Source organism: Alosa pseudoharengus, unplaced genomic scaffold (assembly GCF_046254945.1).
Source record: "Alosa pseudoharengus isolate Yale_2024_CS ecotype anadromous, Long Island Sound unplaced genomic scaffold, YU_APseudo_1.1 YU_APseudo_1.1_scf_22, whole genome shotgun sequence".
Taxonomy (NCBI): Eukaryota; Metazoa; Chordata; class Actinopteri; order Clupeiformes; family Clupeidae; genus Alosa; species Alosa pseudoharengus.
In genome coordinates this window covers 6,487,290-6,506,226 of record NW_027468680.1, presented here as the reverse complement: position 1 = coordinate 6,506,226, position 18,937 = coordinate 6,487,290, and the positions used below count along the sequence as shown (strand labels likewise).

Genomic DNA, 18,937 nt, shown 5'->3' with positions numbered 1-18,937 from the left:
GTTGGGCCCTCCCCCTCCCCCTCCCCTCCTAAGCTTCACTTTTGCAAGACAAACCCCACTCGGACTGGATGGGTTGCATAACAAAGATTCCCTCACGTCAAGCTTCTCACCTCATCCAAACTGCCACCATCTGGGTCTTTTAAATCAACAAAGCTGCAGGTTCATTGTAAGAGTCAATGTTGGCTATCATTTACTGAAAATGAATCTGGCTTCAGACAAGGATTATTGCGGAAAATGCTTTTAAGTTCATTTTTGCCACAGTAACCCCGTTTGGTTTACCACCGGGAATAGCTCAGCACTTCAACCCAGGATCACTTATAGGATAGAGGGCTCGGGTGTAACGCAGAGAACGCCTGCTGGTCTTCATAGATGGTTTAAAATTATTCTGCTATAGTTTCCTCTTATAGATCTCTCTATCACATGACTACCAAAACAGAGGCATGCCGAAGCTGTCGTCGTCCTGTTTACATATTCGCATTTGAACAACGCTGATTAATTTAACAATGCCTAGGCTACTAGTCCATTCTGTCACTCCATCGATCAATCTAATGCTCTATCTGTGTTCAGCCCCTTAATTAACATTTCCAAGCATGATTTAATGTCATAGTAGTTTAATTCACCACAATTAACATTTGGATCAAAGCAGGAGTAAGAGACGTGCGTAATGGTGACATTTCGCATTTAAAAAGATGATGGTTTTGATTGATGGCCGTACGATTTCAACTGTAAATGTGGCCAATGACTATATTCCTTGAAGTCACGTAGTGCCGTCATGCAACTAGCCGAATATTAATGTAGGCTACCAATCAGAAGTAGGCCTGCCGAGCCCAATAGTGGCTCCATAATCAAATCGACTGCCGGTAGGCATATCCGCATCATGAGTCTTGGGGCAGAGGCTGGCTAATGCCAACTCAAACATTGACGGTGTGCATAGCAGGAGAGTAGATGGGTGTGTGTGTGTCCAGAGGAGTCGTGATCAATCAGCTTTTTTAGGCTATTCAGAAAAGTTTTTATGGTCACCTTTTTTTCAATTAGACTGGTCAAAAGATTACTATGAAGTCAACCAGACATCCCAACAGAGATAGTTGATAGTCTTATTATTTTAATGTCATTACAATAAAAAATATCTTCACTAACAAAGACTTCGTTCCATCTGCATTACAATATTTACAGCTGAAGACAAAACGACCAGTTAGCGTATAATTCACCTGGTACCTGTTCCTGAAGCTGTCCAGGATTACACAAAACACACAGGTTTATTGCTGTCTATGTCACTTTTATGAGGTATAGAGGCTAGGCTTGCCAATATATTCATATGATTCCACCGTTTCGTCCATCCAAAGGAATCGACGATCATGATGATAATGATAACAGACTTTCAAGAAGAGCAGTAGGCTAGGCTACGTTTCGAAGTGCCCATGATCCGATAGCTGAGGGATGTCACCGGCAAACCACACATTACTGATCTTTGCGCTGCGCGCCCACTGCTAAAATAACGGGGTATCTGACATTTCTGGCCTTTTTCCTATGCTACTCTACACTCGTTAGTTAGTTCCCATGGTGACTCGAACGACAAAACAGTGGGGTGAAGGAAGAACACACATTTCTCCCGTTTCAGGAAAATTATTCACTGTTAGGAACAGAGTCCCTGAGGGATAAAAGCGTGCGCGCGCGCGCGCGCGCGTGTGTGTGTGAGAGAGAGAGACAATCTCAAACTTTTAATCCAACGCTTTTCCGCAAGAGTGGGTAGGCCTATGTAACGACAATTATAGCCAAAATAAACTATGAGCATGTGTCGAGGAGAGGAGTGGACATAGATGAACAGGGAAGGATGCGTGACAGTGATGGATGAAGAGGTACCATCTCCGATTTTACTGCACTCATACAGGTCAACACAGAGTAACATTTTCCAACGTTGAGCTGACAGTATGTGTTTATTTCATTGAAAGAGTAGGCTGAAGAAGACACTGTTGTCCAATCTATATGTGGTAACTGTCTTAGAATCCCATCGCCTTTCATCAGTGGAACACAAAAGCTTTTGCATTTCAGCTTATTGCTGTGTTTATGGCAATGGTCCATACACATCACTGGAAGGGGGGTGGGGGGTCACAATCATGCGACAGGGAGGCAGGTAGTAACCAGACATGGAGGTGGTGGGGGGTGCAAGGGAGTAAGCGGAGGAAAGGAGGGGGGCAGCCAGTTCTGTCCCTGATCCCCCCCTCCCCACCATGAGTCAAAAAAGGGCAATCAACAGTAGTTTACATCAGATGCCTGAGCTTGGTGCTCATGTCCAGAGCGGGGGTGGTCGCCTGAGACCAGACCACAGGCCCAGGAGAAAAGATCCAAAGTAGGCCGAGGCGTCCGGGTCAAATGTCCGTCAACTCCACTCCACGACACAGGGACACAAACAACCTTACAAAAAAAAAATACTTCTAGGTCAACTAAAGCAAAAGCAAAATGTAGGTAATGAGTCTAAACCCGTTTCACATTTTAAAGGGAGAGTCTGAACTATGGCCCCAGTAAGATAGAAGAGAAACAGTGAGAGGAGGAGGGGGACTGAGGGACAATACCTAGTAGATGTAGCACTAATCAGAGGTCACTGTTGATTTGTTGAAATTGTTAAGCACCATGGCAGAGGTTGTGTGAGTGTGTGTGAGAGAGAGCAGAGAGGAAGAGAGAAATAAAGTGAGTGTGTGTGTGCGTGTTTGTGTGTGAGAGAGAGTATGTGTCTGATCTGGCTGTGTCTTCAGTTATGGCTGTCACACTTGGTTTCCTGTGAGCATCCTAGTCCAAGCACAGTGATGAACTTAATGACGTTGACGTGTCACTTCACATTTGCGCTAGCCTAGCTGAGCTTAGCAGCCTTAGCTGGCCACAGCAAAGCCCCAGAACCACCCATCAGCACACCCTCAATCCCCAACACCACTAGCGTAGCTTTTTGCTCGGGAGCCTCCGTCCTTCAGGGCAGGGGATTAGAAAAGCAGTGTTATGGGACTCTTGTGTGTGAGCTGATGAGGTGATCCCTGGTTAGTTCGGTCAGGGATCCTCCAGCAGCCTTAGGCACCCCAACTGCAACAGTTCAGCGTTGATTCAGTGACAGTGTAGCCAGACCACGCTTGCCCTGTCTGATTCTAGTCCGTTTCATGCATAGACAAGGGATCGAGTCTGGTACGTGTGTGTTTGTTTGCTTTAGATCTTTTTTTTTTTTTTTTTTTTTTTTAAATCTGGCTTTTAATCCTTCCATGGCCACTACTCTCATGTGCAAAGACACCTACAGTAATAGTAAGCAAAGCAGATTTTTAGGTAGACAAAAAAAAAAAAACAGAAAAACACAAGTGCTTCAAAAGGAAAAGCGGTGAATGGACACTTGTTAAATACAAATCAGTTTGATTTCATTTATAATCCTTCATTTGTCAAATGTCAAATGTCATTTTTTTTCCTCAAAAGAGGGTTAGATCCACTGTTTCTGACACTTGTGTAAGACTGTTTGGTCCACATCAGTCCTCTACACTGGGAACATGAAAAGGGGCACCAGTAGACTCAAAAGACCAGTCAGAAAACCAGTCAGAAAAGCTTCAGAAGAAAAACAAAAAAGGAAAAACAAGAAAGTACTTCAAAAGTACAGTATTCATCCACACAGTTCACCCCCGTGAGTTCATCAAGTTGACGTCTGGTGTCCGTATTAGGTGCATAGCAGGAGAGTGGATGGGTGGGTGTGTGTGTGTGTGTGTATATATGTGTATGTGTGTCCAGAGGAGTCTGATGGGGTCTGTGTGCGTTTGCCAGGGTGGATAGGAATCTCTGTGTGTGTGTGTGTGTCCAGGAGTCTGAGGGGGTCTGTGTGCGTTTGCAGGGGTCTCAGCAGATCTGTCCGTTCAGAGGACGAAGCGACCAAGCTCCCCGACTGAATGCCCAAACCCCCAGCAGTGTGTCCTGCAAGAGAAACAGAAGGGAGATAGTGTGATGCACCAGCGAGGACAGAACATAGAATAAGCTGACATCATAACACCTTGCAAAAACCCACACAATGCAGATGGAGTTAAATATGCTCCATGGTTCAGCAAGGCTCACTGAGGCACACTGCAATATATCGTACATGTACAATATCTTGCAATTCGATATGATCTGAAGTTTTGTTGTTGTTAATCAGACTGCAGAATTGATGAGAAATGACAAACTGTGATGACAGGGGTATAACGTAATGTAATTGTGTCACCCGGTAACAGTATCTGAGGTCATAGCTTAGTGCTTCCTGTGTGTGTGTGTGTGTAGCTTTAAATTGGATGCACATGCTTGGGAAGTAATGCGCACACACACACACACACACACACACACACACACACACACACACTCTCTCTCACACACAAACTCTCTCTCTCACTCACAAACACACACACACAGTGCAGTCATCTGACTGCTGTGTGACAGTGATGCCGACTTCAGCACATCCGCCATGCATAGGGACTTTGAGTGCGGCCAACAACCCAAAGAAGACAGACACAGACACAGACACAGACACACACACACACACACACACACACACACACACACACACACACACACACACACACACACACACACACACACACACACACTTACATTTAGTAATTTAGCTGATACTTGTATCTAAAGCAACTTACAAAAAAGGGAACAGTTAAGGTGCAGTGGACATGCAGCAAGAAGTACTACTACTTGCATAGAATAGAATGCCAGTTCAAGCAAAGTTAAGTCATGGGAGGAAGGAGGGACAGTCAGGATTGAGAAGAGTGTTGTGGAAAATGCTAGATTAAGCATGTCCAGTTGTATGTAGCACTAGGAGAGGTGGCACTCTCAGAAAAGTTGGGTCTTCAAACACACACACACACACACACACACACACACACACACACACACACACACACACACACACACACACACACACACACACACACACACACACACGATTATATGGGCAACCACAATGAACACTTGAAGCCACTGTACATTATTACATTTATATTTAAGCACATATTCACTTCTAAGCAACCTCTAGAGACATAGTGTGTTGTGAAGATCTCAGAATATGACGACCCCCAGACTCCTATGATATGTGACAGAAGTGCTTAGCAATGCTAACCCTTACCTTCACTGCGCTGTCATCAGAGTAGTGACCCTTCCCCAAATGTCAATGCAAAACCCGTTGGACTGGATGATGTCAACTTCTTGACCGTCTCACCCACTCATAGTAAAAGCCCAGTAATCCAAAAACAGTCGACTCATGTATTCCTCTTCCTTCCATAAGCATTTCCTCACGGAATAGGTCAACGTACAGCAGAAGTTCCTTCTGACTTCTCTCTTACATCAACTGTTTATTATTTATAATTTATTTTTAAAAAATTTAATTTAGCTGGCAAATTATCCCAGAAACGCTATAAAATTAAATCCACATGTTCCAGTGTTCTTGTTTGCAAAAACAAGTTGAAATTTGTCCTACAAGGGGGGGAAAAGCATCCCGAAAGACAAACAGTTCCATTGTTTCACACGAAGAGCGCCTCTTTCATCAGGACACCCAGTCTGTCAGCTTCACACTCTCCTTATTTAAATAACAATAATAAAAAAGCAAGTTTATAACTTATTCAAAAAGGCTTAAAGTTTCCAGTAATCATAAAAGAAAACTTGCATTTCTTCGCTGAAATCATTATTTGTGCTTTCTGCAAAAACGGCCAGGAAAACAATTAAAAAGCAGCGTATTTTTTTTTCTTCATTTTTCTTCTTTGTTTAACAGGAGTTTGTTAAAAGTGTCTCTGGTTAGAGAAGGTCCTGTTGTGTTTGCTGTATGTAAGTGTGTGCAAGTGTGAATGTGTGTGTGTCTGTGTGTGTGTGGGTGGGTGTATGTGTCAGTGTGTGTGTGTGTGTGTGTGTGTGTGTGTGTGTGTGTGTGCGCTCTATCTGCACTGTGCGGCCTTCTTGTTGCCGTTGGACGTGGGCTCGTCATCGAGGTCGTCTTCCTCGAAGCCGTGGAAGGTGGACGTATCGCTCTCGGACGTGGTGCCAAAGAGCTCCTCCGCGCCAGCAAAGGGCCGTGGCTTCTCCTTCTCCACACCGTTGCCTGCTCAGACAGACACACACACACACAAACAAACACACACAGACGCTGCGAGTCAGCGTACGCTACGAGTCAGCGTGACTTTCAGGAATAACTAGGTCCATTGCTTCATTAGTTGTGTGTGAAACAGCGACTTTTTCCAAAGATGATTAACAACTCAAAGGCTAAACAGATAGGTGGGAAAGTCAACACGTGGCCACGCTAAAAGATAGCTTTACTCTGTCTATTGTGCTAACACATAGCTAAGCTAAGAGACAGGCCAGTAGACAGATAAGACGCTAACGCTAACACATAGTCAGACTTAACAGATCGCCATCACAAAGCTAAGCTAACAGATAGGCCCTAAGCCAAATGTACTCTTTACTTTCCTTTCTAGTGATTTGGGTGGAAGAATGATCAGCAGCTGATGAGTGTCAATTACTCACAGATCTTTTAAGTTTGTGAAGTAACACTGAGCCACGCGTCCCTTATCAGAGTGATATGTTCACTCACTGATACACTTAGTGATCAGACAGAAGCAATCGACAGGGCAATCAACAGCACTGAGCTTTGTCACATGCTGAATATGACGGGACAGACACGAATCACAATGAGGAAAACCAATACACAATGACCACTGATCCTGTGATTGGACCGGACTAGGATAGCTCTGTCTGTGCAGAGAGAGAGCGAGAGAGAGAGAGAGAGAGAGAGAGAGAGAGAGAGAGAGGGAGAGGAGGAGAGAGGAAGACCGAGGGAGAAAGAAAGAAAGAAAGAAAGAGAGGGAGAAAGGGGGTAAAATCGAACAGGCTCACCTGATCGTCCACACTTTGAGCAGGGAGCCAAGCCTGCGGCTTTGTTCATCTTTCTGTTGGAGCCTGATTTGCCCAGGCACATACTACAGTAGTTACTGTTGGGAACAGGGTTCCCGTCCGGACCTTTTGGATCTGTGTGAGATAGGAAGTCAGACAGGTGAGGTGTGTGTGTGTGTGTGTGTGTTGTGCACTTAAAAGACTTAAAGTCCTTGCACAGTGCCCAGACAATGCCCCCAACAAACCCCAACATTGTTAGGACCGCAATGGCCAATGTTGGCAGTTATTGGTTACAGTCTTTAGAACATTCAGAAATCAAATTTCCAGCTCCACGCTGCAAACTGATGGTGCAACCATTCTGACCCAACCTCACTTCTTGAATTTCCCCTGGGGATCAATAAAGTATCTATCTATCTATCTATCTATCCATCTGACGGACGCTTATGTGTCTGCATAGTGAATGACCAACAGGGTAGAATGCTTAAAAGGTGCTCTAAGCGATGCTGGGTAACGTCACTTCTGTTGACTTTCAAACAAAACAGAGAGCTAGCTCGCTACTTCCTCCCCCTCCCTCCCGTGCTGCTCCCGTGCAATTGAAACTCTCCTAAACACGCAGAGTTTGTTATGTTTTTATGGGCTAGGTTTGCCCAGGTCGTTTTTGTTGCCATTTTTGGAGCCTGGGCTGTCCACAGAGATCACATTATTTTGCAGAGTATTCAGGATAGACAGCTAGCGGTTGGCTAGGTGAGGTTTACAGTAAGTGACATAAAATGTTTTAGCCTAAAAAAACATGTGGCATCGCTTAGAGCACCTTTAAACTTAAACAATGCTATCTCTAGCCATACATGTTAATGTCTGGCCAGAGGAACAGGCCTTAAAATCATCACGGCAATTAGCTCCAGATCACGCAGTAGCCCACCGGGACATGTGATTTACCACAGCAAAACCACTTTCATCTGCCTTAAATGCTTGGCACGGCCATCTCAGAGACTGAATCAATACTATTTTCATATGGTTTAACCATCTGGAATACACAAACATCCAAGAAGATGATGAATGACTGAAGAAAGTTGAGGACTGGCTCCAAATGTTCACTTCATAAAATATACTGACTGCACGACGTTTTAACAACCCGCACCCCTCCAAAGGGCTCTCTGATAAATGCATTTCAAAAGCTCATAACATTTCTCTAACAAATCTCAGACAGTAACGACTCAGACCTCAGTCTTGGAAATGCTGGTGACTGGTCTACCTATAACAGAGAGCTAATCGGATCATTGTGAGGTCCGCAGCCAATCAGGAGGAGAGAAGAAGCAGGGCATGTGGCCTTACGTTTTCGGCTGTGTGGACGGTGCATGGGCGGAGACTGTGAAGGCTCAGACTCCTTTTCCCCTGCCCCCTCGTCCTCCAGGTGGGCGTGAGTGTAGTGGTAGCTCAACCCTGTGCGGTTCCTATAGCGCTTCCCACAAACTGTAAACAAACACAACAACAAATGAGAAGATGCAACCAAGACAGCGCTCAAAAACAAACAATAGATACAGATCATCAGCATATAAAAAAAGTGAGACTACTCTCCCATGAAGTCTTGTTATATGTGGAATGATTCATCTAGCTCAATCTTAGCTAAGTGATAGTCTCTCTGCTGTGCACGTGAGGGCGATTGGTGTTGATGGGTAAGGGTTCAAAGGTGCTGGGCCTTTTTAAGCAAGGGCTCAGCGCAATGACAGGTCAGAATGCATCTACTGTGGGGACGGGTGCACAGCGGCAGAGAGGTTGAACAGTGTCAATCCTTAAGCCTCTAGCCCTCGTTTCCATCTAAAAAGACCAAATTTCCAAAAGCAGACAAAAAAAAGCTCGGTATACCTGAGGCCGAAGATTTTGAGTTACGCTTTTGTTTGTGTCTGTCTGGAACAGAGGAAAAAAAACAAAGCAAAAAAAAAAAAAGAAAAAAATAAAAAAAACAATAAAAGAAAGGACAGGAAAGAAAAGAAAGAAAAAAAGCATGAGTAAACGCTTCACTGTGAAGTCTGTGATCATTGCATTGTGGGTGTGGGTGTATGTGGTGGTGGTGGTGGTGGGGGGGCAACCTTATCTGCTTGGGTGGATTTCAACATGTAAATTGCATGCAGGAGAGCACCTGAAACCACCGTCACTGCGGGCTGATCCCCTTACTGAAAAAGACCCTGAGGGGCTGGGGAGTGTCTGAACTAGGAAGATTTCAGGAGGGAGACTGCCATTACTAAGGGATGTTCAAATTCGCAAATATAGGCGAACATTCGTGTTTCTTTTTGCCTTAAGATCTCCACTCGGTTTTGAGGAGGTAGTTCTCCGTGAACATACAGTGGAGTTGGACGAAGGCTTACTGTTAAAGTGGAATGCGTACACCAAATCGTTATAATTGAACTGTTCAGACTAGAAAACATGTGTGCCACATACGTTCGCCACTGTTCGCTGAATTTGAACGCACCTCTGATCTCCATATTCAGCCTAAAGGAAGTGGTCCTTGGCTCAACATCAACATTGGCTCAATGCCAGTATTGAAAGTGAACTCTGCTAAAAAGACGTTTTGCCTTTACTACAACTCTGACTCAACAGACCTATAAGGGTGTCATCTGAGTATTACAGTTTTAATCTACATTCCCCACAATCAACTTACAGCACCATCATCCCCTGTACACACACACACACACACACACACACACACACACATACATGTGATGAAGACTACTGCCTGGGGTGATGTTTTCAGATGAGCATCAATTTATGTCCAGCCAGAGCTGATTAAAGTTGCGAATGTCTGTAATGAATCTTGATGGGGTGTAATTCGTTGGCAGAGCTGACTGTGGACTGCTGGGCTTGGGGCACTTACTATCACAGACGTATGGCTTGTCCTGGTCGTCTGTCGAGTGGGCATCATTCCTTCGGCGGCCGGACCCTCGACCCTGCACAGGTAGAGAGAGAGAGAGAGAGAGGAAAAGAGAGAAAGCTCAGGGCTACAGTACAGCCTCAGGTCCAGGCAGATGGACCAATAGGAGCACCAGTGGTGGACTTCCATAACATTTTACTACTGTAACCACCTGTGTCCAAAAAAAACAATAAAATGTGTGCAGACGTTTACATATTATCATATGGAACTACAACTGGAGTTTACTGGTTGAACTCTAATAAGTAGTTTAATGTGACTGGTATTTAGCATATGCTTTTAATGAAAGGGGCACAGCCTCGCAACAGCAAGTTCAGGGATTGATACCGGGAAGACAGCAGACGGCAACACTACCACTGTTCCCACATACTCTCAATACTGTCATAATTGGCCATAATTGTCACAACAGCTTCTTTCTGCTCTTTTGCTGAGTTGGGATCTTTAAGCCTAAACCTGACCGCATCTGTGGACCCAAAGTAAGGCCAATCTTCACTCCACAGTGGGAATCTAGCTACTGGGCTTAAATACTTGGCTTTTTCCTCAAAGTCAATTCTCTAAAGCTCAACTGGTTTCTTCAAAGTTACAGTGCATTGTGCAATTCTGCAGGCCCTAAAATGGCTCCATCTTGGCACAAGCTAAAAACAAACAGCACAGACACTGTGGTCTGACGGTTGAATGCTTTTTGGCCTTGTTTTTACGTGCCATGACATACAAGAAAAGAACATCCAAAACAAGCATCCCAGGAGGCCCATAGAGCTGCTTGTTTGTTTGTTTGTTTGTTTGTTTGTCTGTTTGTTTTATCCACAGTTAAAAACACAACACTTATCATTTCCAGGCAAGCTGAGGCACCCAAACAGCAGGTTCTGCATCGCCCTTCACCAGCAGGCATTTTCTACCAACAGAGAACCAACACTGTTTTGGTTCAAGCTCCAGATGTTGAACTGTTTGGAGAATTTTTAGCCAAAAATACTGTACATCAGTATTTTTCAGTAAGTTTCAGAGATGGCACGTCATTGAACAGTTGGCAAATAACACCCTCTGTTAATGACGCATCCTTGTTTCCGTTCAAAAGTGGTGGAAATGCTGGGCGGTTCACTACACGGCACCAAGTTTCGAAGAACACTGAACGGAGCGGTTTCAAGAATCAGTTTTCGGTTGGTAGAAAAAACGCCCTTGGACTGATAAGAGCTCCCAGGTCAGTACAAATGATTGTCGTGCACAGGGATAAAGAAAATGTCTCCTCAACTTAAGAGTGGGGATAGAGGTCCCTCGATTTTTAATGCAAAAATGCAAAGCCCAACTTTAAAAAGAGTAAGTAATCAGAGCTTTAATTTGCATCGGAGTACTTGGGTAACCCCATCCCCTGAGACCCCCGAGGGAGTCTGTAGCGTTCTATCCTGTTGCACTCTTAGTGGACATTTCATTAAACATACGGAGAGAAAAGAAAAGATCTTTTATGATTTAAATATTTTCATCCACACAGAGCCAAGATAATAATCCTATTTCACTTGCAAAGAGTAAAACGGAAAAGAAATATGCAAATAAGCCCAGAAACCGGTAGATACCAGTAGCTAAGGTTTAACTGCTGCTTTGTCTTTCAAACTATGTGTGTGTGCGGGGGGGGGGCATCAGAGACTCTGATTATGTATTCGCCACTCTGTCTGTAAAGTGCTGCAGAGCCGATGCAGCTGAAGGGTCTCTGATCATTTCATGTCTCAGGCTGCCGGTTTCCCCTGCCTCACCACACAAGTCTGTGTCTGACTAACTGAAACGATCCAGCGGATCGGATCAGTCTGATAAAGTCAGTCGGTTTCTCATAGACAGACTACACAACAGGAAGCACTGAGAGAGTGTGTGTGTGTGTGTGTGTGTGACACACAAACACCTGTGCCTGCTAACCTCAAGAGGAGAAGATGAATCTTCAACACCAGCTTAAGGATGTCCTGTTTGTATGATACACCGCTAAGGCAGGTGTGCTTTCAAACACTTTACTTGCTGGATAGTGCATCCCACCTCTCTCTCTCTCTCTCTCTCTCTCTCTCTCTCTCTCTCGTCAATCACTCACTCTGCCTTTGCCTCTGTGTTTCCGCTTCGGCGTGTCCACTTCAAAGTCGTCGTCGTCATGGTAACCGTCTTCCTGCGCGTCGGCTTCTAGAACCCTCTATAATTGATGAGAGTGGAGGGAGGGAGGAATGGAAGTGGAGGAGAGGAAAGAGAGAGAAGAGAGGAGAGAGAGAGAAACATTTAGAGTTTGGGGATCAAACGTTCCCTTCTCTCGCCAAATAACATTTTTGCTTGAGCTGATTAGTAAAATGTGTAAGATTCAAGCAGCCCCAGGCATTTTAATCACATTTTAGTATAAAGCGTTTTACATGGCAGACATTTGTAACCATCTATCTGAAGCTCCTACTTAAACAAAACAGAATATATCCAACTGCATTACATGGGATACACACTATAATGACTCACAGCAGAATGTGTAAGATTGCCCCTTCATGAAGGAGGTCGTAGAGAAATGTCCTGAATTCAGCTTCTCAGGGGGTAATTCATGAGGGCATTTGTTAAGTGACCACTCGACATGGCCATGACTTAGAGGAGCAGCTCAACTTTCTCATTAGTTAGCAGGAAACAGAATCTGGAGTCATGCCAACAAACGCAAGTGTGTGAATCGAGATCAAATGTCTAGTCAGTTTCTACACTGACTCACACCATAGGCTTCTTCTCATGCTTGAAGACCATAGTTTGGTTTCTGTGCAAAGCAAGGCATTCTGCACCAAAGAGTGCCATCCTCCAGCAGAGGGCCGGGGCCAACTGCTGATTTAATAATCTCTCTCCACCATCTCATCTAGTTAAGGCTGCTAAGTATACAGCAGGATCAGATGAGCCTGATCGTGAGGCAGGAGTGAAGTGATACACCTCCAGCACTGAGAGGGTTGAGCCTGGTGTGTGTGTGTGTGTGTGTGTGTGTGCGTGTGTGTGTGTGTGTGTGTGTGTGTGTGTGTGTGTGAGAGAGACAGTGTTATCCCACCTACACTGACAGGAACGGAAACGTCATTGGCCCATCAGTGAGCGCCTGGCGTCACACCCCTCCTACATCATGAAGTCACTATGCTCTCTGCCACAGTTTACAGAAACAGCTCTGAACCCCCTGAACTAAAATACTCACTCATTCATACACAACATGGGACCAGCAACCCAACAAATCAAATCAGCTGCTTCTGTCCAGCACTCCAAACACACACACACACAAACACACACACACACACACAGCTTCACACAACATGGAACCAGCAACATGACAAACCGCTCAGCTGGTTCTCCTCTGCTCTCTGGCTACACACACACACACACTCACACACTGATTCAAACAACATGGGACCAGCAGACTGACAAACTTATCAGCAAATTTATCAGTGCTCTCTGGCTCCACACACACACACACACACACACACACACACACACACACACACACACACACACACAGCATGGGACCAGCAAACTGACATACTTATCAACTGGTTCTCCACAGCACTCTGGCCATGGCTCCAGACCAAAAGAGAACTCTCTCTCTCACACACAGACAAACACACACACACACACACAGACAAACACACACACACACAGACAAACATACACACACAGACAAACACACACACACACCACTGTCTTTGTACTGAGGTGTAGGAGCTCTTAGTGAATCCGTCTGGTCTGTGTGGTCCAGTAACTGTCTGCTGTCTGCTCCATTCATATTTACATCTGCACACAGTCACTGGGCAGGCAGTCTGAGTAACCCTTTATTCACATATTCACACTTAGATGTATTTTTAGTCCATCTGCCATGACAGAAGAGCACTTAGGAGAAACTCGACAAAAAAAGTTGTGTAAAACAATATGCTTCACAAATAAAAATGACTTGGCTACTACCCCAGCTCTACTTGTACTGGCCACACACACACACACACACACACACGACTACCCCAGCTCTATTTGTACTGGCCACACACACACACACACACACACACACACACACACACACACGACTACCCCAGCTCTACTTGTACTGGCCACACACACACACACACACACACACACGACTACCCCAGCTCTACTTGTACTGGCCACACACACACACACGACTACCCCAGCTCTACTTGTACTGGCCACACACACACACACACACGACTACCCCAGCTCTACTTGTACTGGCCACACACACACACACACACACACACACGACTACCCCAGCTCTACTTGTACTGGCCACACACACACACACACACACACGACTACCCCAGCTCTACTTGTACTGGCCACACACACACACACACACACAACTACCCCAGCTCTACTTGTACTGGCCACACACACACACACACACACACACACACACACGACTACCCCAGCTCTACTTGTACTGGCCACACACACACACACGACTACCCCAGCTCTACTTGTACTGGCCACACACACACACACACACGACTACCCCAGCTCTACTTGTACTGGCCACACACACACACACACACACACACGACTACCCCAGCTCTACTTGTACTGGCCACACACACACACACACACACACGACTACCCCAGCTCTACTTGTACTGGCCACACACACACACACACACACACACACACGACTACCCCAGCTCTACTTGTACTGGCCACACACACACACACACACACACACACACACACACACACACACACGACTCCGCGGCCGTGCTGTAGTCTGCACCTGGCTGTTCCAGGTACTCACAGCCATACTAAGGACTTTGTCATTTCCATCCTCATTAGGGACTTTTTTTTAACGTGGTCCTTCAGAGAATTCTGTTATGATTGCAAGTGGTATTCAAGAGATTCATTTATGTAAAGCAAGTCGGTCATTGTAAGATACCTAATGACTGTTCACACTTCCAGGGAGCTGTGAGCCCCAAACCACAATGAACAAAGCCGTGTGTGCACGTATGCCACTGTGCCTTCTGCTGCCTTTAACAAAGAGAGAAGCCGTGCAGCACAGCTGGCCTTGAGGGCTAATGGAGACTCCGGTGAGTGAAGAAATGGCACAGTCACACACACACACACACACACAGGCTTTGTACTGTGGTTGAAGCATATGGTCAATACAGTGCAAACCCTTATGGAGGAGTCTCACGCATTCTTTAAAAACCTAAAGCTCTCCTACACCATCCTGGCAAAATCAATTCTTCTGAGAGGATTAACCCCTCCATAGCTATGGTGACCATGGACAGAAATGCCTAAGTGTTCTAAAAGTTCTAGAATATTCCTTCTCCCCTTGGAACCGAGTCATGATTTATGACCACAGGGGTTACGGAACGCTAGCATCATTCTTGTGCAGGACTCCAGAATGCATCTTCACATTATGTGTACCTAAGCCAATCAGCTCCAGATCAGGGCCAAATAAGGCCCAGATGAGGCCCTGAGCCGGCTGGTGTGTGGTGCCCCCACCTGGATCTCCAGTAGGCTCTCCTCTTCTCGGTCCCGGCTCCTCTTGTCCAGGGCGTCCCCCCTCAGCAGTGCCTCCAGAGTGGTGCCCTGGGACGGGAGAGACTCCCTGGCAGACAGCCCTCCATCTGGAAACACACACACACACACACACACACACAGAGCAGTAAATAAATACACAGTCTCGTACCAACACGCACACAAAGAGTAACATACACACAGACAGACAAACACACGTACACACACACAAACACACATAAATACAGCAGTAAATAAACAATCTCATACCAACACTCAGGGAAACAGATGTTAACATGAACACTCAGATCAACATACACACAGACACACACACACACAAACACACACACACACTGAGTATACAACATCTGGAGCACAAACATCTGATTGTTTTTACTTGAATGACAGAGTTGCAGCTGTGTGTGCAGTGGTAATGAAACAGAGTGGTGTGTTTGCTTATGCATATGTGTGTGTGTGAGAGAGAGAGTGTGTTTGTGCGTGTGACACCCTGGAGCCTGTCTCTGGATGCTAAGCATGTTAGGATGTGGGGTCAGTGCATCATTTACAGAGGTCATCTCAGCCTGTTAGTCTACTGACCGGTCTCTAAAGGTGTTCTCTCTCTCTCTCGCTCTCTCTCATACATATCAGTGCTGTCTTCACTGTGGAATTTCCTAATGTGCTTCATAGTGTTTAATAGGGCTGCTTAGCATTCAGCGCAGCATGCAAGAGGCCCATGTTTTTTTTTTTGATGATAGCACCACCTCTACCTCCTTCCTCTTCCACCACACTTTGAGTAGTACTTATAACGTCTGCACTCTCATCCTGCACTCTCCAGTATTGATTGATGCAGCATTCATTTCTACCGAAGGTCTGCAGGTCTCCTCTGCACTGTTGCTTGAATGTTATTCCTCATTTTTGTCGCTTTGGATAAAAGCATCCGCTAAATCTGCCTGTTTGTCTGTATATTGTATAAGTCTTTTGAAATCCTGGGGGGGTGGGGGTTCTTATGGGGGGGGGAAATGTGATGGCCATTAGGCCTTGTCTGTCATTCTTTGTGTCTGCTCCCCGCTAAATTTTAGGTTCAGGTGTGTCCGTGGGCTGGGCGACCACCCAACAGCTGTTCGGCTACTCCGGCGCACAGGTGTAGCCGAGCATATTGGGAGGGTCTAGCTGGTCCCGCGGCCTCTTCGTTCTTCACTCCACACTAGAACATGCAACATGCACACAGCACATTCCACGCATCCCAACACCCCAGACACGACTGATTACCGACTCTATACCTGCTGACTTAGCTCTCGTTACTTTGACCGGACTATCGATTGTGAAATAAATCCGACTTTGCATGGCAAATTGCACGGCTCTGTCCCCCTTTATTGTTCCGGCTTCCCTAGGCCGTAGCAATAATTATTGGTGTTTCAATGACGTAAATGGTGACAGCATGTATGGCCAAAGGAGTAGAAACCTGTTGAGTTAATGTCTGAACTGATCTTGGTTTCAGATGCTAGGCTTACTGCAGAGACGCGTTTTTTTTGACGGCCTGCTTATGAGGCAGACAGCTAGCGGATTGTTAGGAAAGATTAGATGAATGTGATAATTTATGTTTGGGCCTTTTTTGGGCCTGAAATCGCTGATACAACCTTTAATGTCTGAACTGCTCTTGGTTTCAGATGCTAGGCTTACTGCAGACCGAAGAGCAGGCTGCAGAGCAGGAGAATAAGCTAGGAAGAATAATAACTGAGTAGGACTTTAAGGCGGAGATCACACTGACCAGCGGCAGGTTTCCTATTGTTCTCTAAGGTTCGGCAGCGGAACGGCGGCAGGTTTCCTATTGTTCTCTACGGTTCGGCAGCAGAACGGCGGCAGCGCTAGTGGAACACTAGCGTTGAACAAGCTGAGCATTGAACTTGGTTCAACTTTCAAAGCGCAATGCGAGCGTATTCAAATGTCAGTGTAGGCAAACTGTTTGTGTTACTTAGGAACGAGATAGAACTTATTATGGTCTGAGCGTTGCGTTACGATTGCCGCTTGCCAATGTTCCCAAGTATTTTGGTTAAGGCACTTTCCCCATTGATTTTGAACAACATTTTTTTTCCTTAACTTGAGTAATCAGTAAGCACATTTTAATGATCATCCAATCAGAATACATGGAACTGGTTATGTTGTTGCCCAGCAACATTGCTCAAGAAGTTGCCCCATGTACAGTATTATCACCTTAGCTGTGTAGCTGAAGCTAGCACAGACATGTGTGGTTCTGCCTGAATAAACAGACATTCGAAAAACTGGGAAAGCGGCATCTTTCTAGAAACATACATTAGGTTGCACCACCTTCAGAAGGATTGAATACAAACACTGTTTGTACACACACACACCATTTCCGTTTCTATCTTTACAACATCCTTACCCAAACGCCAAAATCACAAACCAGCACACCACATAGAAAGGAAATACTAAATGTCCACACAACCCACACCGCCCTCCACACCACACACACACACACACACACAGACTGCAGTGGAACCACAAAGAGCAGTAATACACCAAAGAGACTATATCAGTAAACATACTTCCATCACCTTCCTCTCTCCCTCCCTTCCTCCCTCTCCCTCTCTCTCTCTCTCACTCTCTCTGAGAATACACGAGAGGAGTTTCTGTTCTGCATCATCTCAAACAGAGGGGCGAGGAGAGAGGAGGTGTGTGGAGAGAGGAGGTGCGAGGAGAGAGGAGGTGTGTGGAGAGAGGAGGGGCGAGGAGAGAGGAGGTGTGTGGAGAGAGGAGGTGCGAGGACAGAGGAGGTGTGTGGAGAGACTCTGGAGAGGAGACAGAGGAGTGGACGAGATCGGATCAGATCACAGCTATGTTGGTTTGGTTTGATTGGTGCTCCATTGTGCATGCACTTGCTGCCTCTCTCTCTCCGAGCGCGCTCAGAGCTGACTAGACAGCCAGCCTCACCTCCCCTGGGAGACGCGCTATAAATAGAGCAGGAGGCATGACTGCCTGCCAGCCCAACACCACTCTCTCTCTCTCCCTCTCTCTTTATCACTCCATCTCTCCCTCTCTCAATGCTCAACACCACTCTCTCTCTCTCCCTCTCTCTTTATCACTTCATCTCTCTCTCTCTCAATGCCCAACATCTATCTCTCTCTCTCTCCCTCTCTCTTTATCACTCCATCTCTCTCTCTCTCTCAATGCCCAACACCACTCTCTCTCTCTCCCTCTCTCTTTATCACTGTATCTCTCCCTCTCTCAATGCCCAACACCACTCTCTCTCCCTCTCTCTTTATCACTGTATCTCTCTCTCTCTCTCTCAATGCCCAACACCACTCTCTCTCTCTCCCTCTCTCTTTATCACTGTATCTCTCTCTCTCAATGTCCAACATCTATCTCTCTCTCTCCCTCTCTCTTTATCACTGTATCTCTCTCTCTCTCTCTGCCCATCACCACTCTCTCTCTCTCCCTCTCTCTTTATCACTGTATCTCTCTCTCTCCCTCTCTCTTTATCACTGTATCTCTCTCTCTCCCTCTCTCTTTATCACTGTATCTCTCTCTCTCCCTCTCTCTTTATCACTGTATCTCTCTCTCTCCCTCTCTCTTTATCACTGTATCTCACTGTATCTCTCTCTCTCCCTCTCTCAATGCCCGCCCTCTCTCTCTCTC

At 45.8% G+C, this 18,937-nt stretch overlaps 1 protein-coding gene across 3 annotated transcripts in view; it reads right to left on the bottom strand.

The window, feature by feature from the left end:
• Nucleotides 1-1,082: 1,082 nt before the first annotated feature.
• The window catches only part of LOC143139685 (zinc finger protein DPF3-like), a 32,996-nt gene continuing 15,141 nt past the window's right edge, over nucleotides 1,083-18,937 (bottom strand). The window contains exons 4-11 of one of the 3 annotated variants that reach the window (XM_076300367.1): nucleotides 15,269-15,393; nucleotides 11,865-11,960; nucleotides 9,746-9,818; nucleotides 8,740-8,781; nucleotides 8,209-8,346; nucleotides 6,880-7,011; nucleotides 5,123-6,088; nucleotides 1,083-3,933 (exon numbers count right to left, since the gene is read on the bottom strand). In XM_076300367.1, the coding sequence (XP_076156482.1) occupies nucleotides 5,925-6,088; nucleotides 6,880-7,011; nucleotides 8,209-8,346; nucleotides 8,740-8,781; nucleotides 9,746-9,818; nucleotides 11,865-11,960; nucleotides 15,269-15,393 (770 nt within the window). In that variant the 3' untranslated portion in view covers nucleotides 1,083-3,933; nucleotides 5,123-5,924. Of the gene's footprint in view, nucleotides 3,934-5,122; nucleotides 6,134-6,879; nucleotides 7,012-8,208; nucleotides 8,347-8,739; nucleotides 8,782-9,745; nucleotides 9,819-11,864; nucleotides 11,961-15,268; nucleotides 15,394-18,937 lie in introns of those variants that run through there. The other 2 variants (XM_076300368.1, XM_076300369.1) reach the window with 2 other exon arrangements.